General features: G+C 43.4%; 1 protein-coding gene across 3 annotated transcripts; it reads right to left on the reverse strand.

Moving 5' to 3' along the window:
- Positions 1-2599: 2599 nt before the first annotated feature.
- Positions 2600-4885, reverse strand: LOC147621643 (uncharacterized). 3 transcript variants are annotated; one of them, XR_015269865.1, is made up of 5 exons: positions 4699-4885; positions 4061-4325; positions 3595-3948; positions 2979-3487; positions 2600-2793 (listed from the first exon to the last, which is right to left on the reverse strand). XR_015269865.1 is itself a non-coding variant. In XM_086824425.1 (4 exons), the coding sequence occupies exons 1-3, from the start codon at positions 4806-4808 to the stop codon at positions 3631-3633; spliced, it is 693 nt and encodes a 230-aa protein (XP_086680551.1). In that variant the 5' UTR covers positions 4809-4885; the 3' UTR covers positions 2918-3398; positions 3595-3630. The 3 variants fall into 3 exon arrangements, 2 of the variants coding, with proteins under 2 accessions (XP_086680551.1, XP_086680550.1); XM_086824425.1 differs by lacking the exon at positions 2600-2793 and having other exon boundaries at positions 2918-3398; XM_086824424.1 differs by lacking the exon at positions 2600-2793 and having other exon boundaries at positions 2918-3487.
- Positions 4886-5287: the final 402 nt, after the last annotated feature.

Here is a 5287-nt window from a genome sequence, read left to right on the forward strand (position 1 = left end):
TTTTCATCTTGCAGATGTTGATAGAGAAGGAATTCCAAACCACATTAGCAAATGTAGACTCACAAAATGTCATCTACTTGTAGCTTTAATAATAAAGCAACATGAAGGTGGACTGAAGAAGCAATATCATGGACCACTTTTTATCCTAACATCTCAAATAGTGGAGCTATTCGTCTTGTAGATGTTGATAGAGAAGGAATCCCAAACCACATTAGCAGATGTAGACTCACAAAATGTCATCGTCTTGTAGCTTTAATAATGCTATAGAGAGGATCCATGCAGGCAACGTGAGATTTCAAGGAAGAGAGGTAGTCAAGGAAAACAAAAGCAAGAGGAAGATAAAAAGTAAAGCGACATTGGGCAAGCCAATCACCATCCAGCCCTAAAAAGCTGTAGGCAACGCATTCACATTCAAGTGACCATATCGATAGTGCCACAAATCACTGATAGAAATACTTGTAAGGGAAGATACATCAGAGAGTTTGTAGATACCATGGTCCACTCTACCACTCCATACGACTTGACTTATGGTGATGTCCCGGATAGCAACAGAATGATCATCGAACTCAACCCGCTTGCCAGTCTTGCGCACCTCATGCACTGACAAGAGATGAAAACCCAGAGATGAAATATACAGAACTCGAGAGGAATGTTTCCCCCCTCTGCCCATCAAGAACTATCTCCATCTTGCCCTCACTATGGATCGGTATGGTGGATTTATTACCGATAAAGATATCACTTGGATGTCTTGTGAGATCCTGTAGCAAATCTTAGGAAGGGGTTATGTGGCGGGAAGTACAACTGTCGAGAATCCATTCTCGAGTATCGTTCATGATGACCTCCTTGCTCAAAGATGAAGCACCACCAATGTCAAGCATCTCCCAACTGCACAAATGCTACGGTTTTGACAGCTGTTGCTAAGGACTTGGCACTCTACTGAGGGCGTTCTCGCGAATAGTAATCTTTCCGGCCACAATGGACCTACCTCTTGGCCTTCACCGCCTCTAATCAACAAAGAATAAAAGGCTGAATACTTGGAAGACAAATGAGAGAGCAGTGTGATGGCCATGTCCTCCAAAGAGAGACCTCCTTTCCCACCTGAAGGACCTCCTGCTGAAGTGCCTGCAGCTTGTTGATGTGTTCATGCATCGCCAACACCCCCATCATGGCTTCCAAGGAAACCCGCTTCATCAGAGAGACTCGATTGTACAGTGAGGACAGATGCTCGCATATCCCTTGCACTATGCTTGATGTGGTAGATCACTTGTGGGGTGCAATTGAGGAAGATAAAGGAATGAACACGGGCATTAACACAATCCCACAACTGCTTTTGCTTCTCGTTCTTGTTGTACAAGCAGTGAAATCCCCTCCTAGTCCATATCTGGCCGTGGAACACCAATCGTGATGAAGTCACAAGTCATAAGACTCCAAGACTAACTCCATCATCACCTTCTAGATGCCATAGTTGTTCCCATCGACTCGATGGGGAACGTCGAACTTCTGGGTAGCTCCTGAAGATGACCCCTTCCCTTCTACCATGTCAAAAAGTCACGTAGTGTGAAGGGGACGGTGGGAAAAAGATGAAGAAAAGGCTGCAACCAACTACAGGGTTGCTTCCAGCAATGACAGCCACCTTCTACCTGCTCCTCCAAGTCCCGAACATCCCGAAACTTCCTCCAATCAGCACCGTGAAAATCTGTCCACCAAGATCTCTCTCTCTATCTCAAAGGTATCACACTCGAGCTCTGATACCATGTCAAGATGTGCAACGGAAAATAACAGAAAACTGAAATAGCCAAAAGAGAGGAGAAGATGAACAACAAAGACAAGATCTGCCTGAAAACAACTGCTGAACTGCACAGCTCCAATCACAAGTGGAGGGCAGCTCCAATCAGAGGCGAGAAGACTGCACCACAACTGCTGCGGAGGCCCAACCTGGCAGTAAACCTCACAATGGGCGGGCACACCCACAACACTGGCCCTCTCTCACCCAATGGTACATACAGGAGGTGCACAGGTGCACAGGTTTCAACCAAACCAAATCAAGGTGATCAAAGAAGACACCAAAGGCCATCAGAGGGATCAACAGAATGATGCAGACAAAGAGCCCAGGGGAATGAGGTGCTCTATGGCACATTTGGTGCTCACAACCCAACCATGTCTGGATTCTGGACCTTCTGGGCAAATGCAAGTCATTATCGTGGAATGGAAACATACTTCAAATGCATCTTTAGCTTCCACGAAATTCCTACGGTTCTCATGAAATGCTTCATTTGGACAACTTGCTCGTGTGAGCAGCTGAGACAAATGGAAAACGGTAACGAACGTATGTATGCATGTATATGTATATGTTTATCTCACACACACACACACATTTTTCGGTAGTGAAAACACATAAGTCATCAAAAACCAATCAAATGTAACAATCTATGCACATAGAGAGCCAAAGGCAACAATCAAGATTGCATGCTACATACAATGCTCAATACAAAAAAGACGTACATTTTTAAAAAGACATCTCATTGTCACATCAATACAGGAAAAATATTCGATGATAGGACACATGTTTGTTGTGCAATGTTAATGAACTATAAAACTATAGTGATAAGTAGCATGTGAGATTGATTCATAAATACAACGTAAAAGACTTAAGTGCATCAAAAATAGTGCCCATGAGTTCTTTTTCTGGGCCAATTTTTTTTTTTTTTGCTGGGGTACTGGTGTGCATCCTAACTGTCCAATGGGCGTACTGTTCAGCAGTGTCTGTGAACATTAAATCTTTCTAGTAAAGGCCTGCAAAACAAGATGATAAAAGCAAATGTGACCATTGTCCTGGTGGTGGCATTGAAGCAGAGCTTAAACTGATTAACTCTGTGTTCACATTCCTTCCTATGTAAGGAGAATTTAAAAGCAAACAATATAAAAGATCTGCATATAAATCGAAGAACCCTGGTCTGTAAGCAAAAAGTAATACCCACCCTGGAGCCTATATGTCATCCATTCTGGCAGCTATGAAACTTCTCCACAATGTGCCATAAGTGGTGGTCTCGAATCAACTTCTCATGATGATTCAAATATTCCATGAGAGCCCCCAGCATGTAGTCAGATGGCCAGCTTCTTACGTGCGAGAGAATGGGTAACACATCCTTGACATAATTCAATACCCACAGGGGATGATTGACACTAGTAGCTATGTTAAAATTGGATTCAGCGCTTGAAGTCAAACGATCATCAAAGTTCCCATGGATATGAACACCATACAACTTCAGAGGCTCATCAAATGATGCAACTGGTCCACCTGAGCTGCCACATGTGGTACTAGCTCTAAATTTCAGGAGATATTCGTTGGCTCCAATCACATCCATCACACTGATTGACATTCGATCAGGAACCAAGCACTGTTGATTCATCAGCACTGTCATAAGTGTTGCCTTCGTGCTCTGTACTACTCCATATTTTGCAAGTAACTCAACTTCACGAACAGCACCTACATTTAGGATCTAGGAAAATGCTTCGAAAAGGGGGCTTTACATTCCATACCTACTGTTAAACACTGAAATGATAGTTTTACGCACAAACAAGGGCATGGTTTACCTGGGTACTGGAGGCAATAGATTAGCTTGTCAGACTCTACGTCTGGCACCTCACATGTGGGCACATACCACCTGGATGTTCAATGTGACGCTCAGGCCAAACATCGCCACAGCAATCTGCACCTACTGTAACTGCTCCAAAGAGAAGATCCGGTTCATGAAACTTCATTGATGGTGGAGTTGGTTTGACTGGAAAGAGCTTGGAGCCATCCCTTTTTGCCTTCACTGGTGGAGAGTGTTGGTTCTCCAAAGAGATGCCCGGCCAAACCGGCTCCTTATTCCGTGCAAGGATATGGATTCCCCTCTTCCATGCAGACTGGTACTCGCCTGCCTCAACTTCTGCACATATCCGTGCCTACCACAAGAAATACCATCAGAACAGCAAAGAACTTCCTTTTGTTTACAATCTGGAAATTTGAAGAGTGTGTGTGTGTGATGGTGGCTGTGGTAGTGGGGGGGGAACATACATTCACATCAAGTGCACCCAGGGCATGTCCTGAGGATGCAAATGCAACAATGTGAGATCCGTCCCATGGCTGGTCCAACTGTTCCACTTGGCCGACAAGCTCCAGTAGAATGTCATTGAAATCCCCCAGATCGGATCGTTTCATAGGAGGGCTCAATGCAAATGCAGAAGCACGACCACTGCTAGAGCTCAATGCCATAATCTTTGTTCCATGAAACATCTGCTGATTTTGAAAAAGTGTACTCTCTTCATAGCTGGAACTAGACCTAGATGAAATGCACAAACTCATCACATAAAAAAGTGCAGTTTATAACTTCAGTAGTCATCCAATAGATTACAAGAGACAAATGTTCCAAGTTCCCCCCGTCCATACGAAAGAGGCTAGAGGTGGGGACCTGAAAATCTCAGGGGCGCGCTCTGCCGCTGAGCTAATAGCCCATCACGCAGGTCCCCCATACCCCTGGGTAGCGGGGGGCCTGCATGCAACGAAACGGGGTAACCCAACCTCCAAGATCCCACCCCCGCCCCCCCCCCTCTCTCTCTCTCTCTCTCTCTCTCTCTCTCTCACACACACACACACACACAGCAAGCTCTGTTGATTACCATACATACACGCACTCAGGCACAGGCATTTCTTACCCGAATGAAGATGAAATCCTCCTGTCACTCGCGAAAGGCCATATTTTCTTGAAATCTTCAATGTCATGCATCCGTTTTGCCTTCCTTGCGTATAAGACGCTCCCAATCATCCCTGAAAAACGGACCAGCAGACAAACTCAAACGCAACGACATTGAAAAACAAAGAGATCATTCACTACTTACAAAAGCGTAGCCCTCAAAATAGGATTTCTCAAAGAGTAGCCCTATATATATATATATATATATATATATATATATATATATATATATATGATATTATATATATATATATATATATTTTTAAGGGGGATGCTTTTGGTGCTTGCTTTTTCCCAACTTGGCGTCCTGCGCATTTTTTCTTTATTTATTTTTTTAACTTTCCACTAGCTTAGTGCTCAATACCCTTGAGATGCTAGTTTTGTTCTCATATGAAGATTTCCAATGGTATAGATATTTTTTAGATTAAAAGAGAGTTTTCTCTATATAGTGATTAAAACTTTAATTGTTGGATGGTCTTTAAGTAAATGTTGTGTTTTGGTTAAGTATATTCATTTGATATCAATATAGATGTTAGCTCCATGACTTGGAT

This window comes from Cibotium barometz, chromosome 30 (genome assembly GCF_041138505.1).
Source record: "Cibotium barometz isolate CiBa-2024 chromosome 30, ASM4113850v1, whole genome shotgun sequence".
Taxonomy (NCBI): domain Eukaryota; kingdom Viridiplantae; phylum Streptophyta; class Polypodiopsida; order Cyatheales; family Cibotiaceae; genus Cibotium; species Cibotium barometz.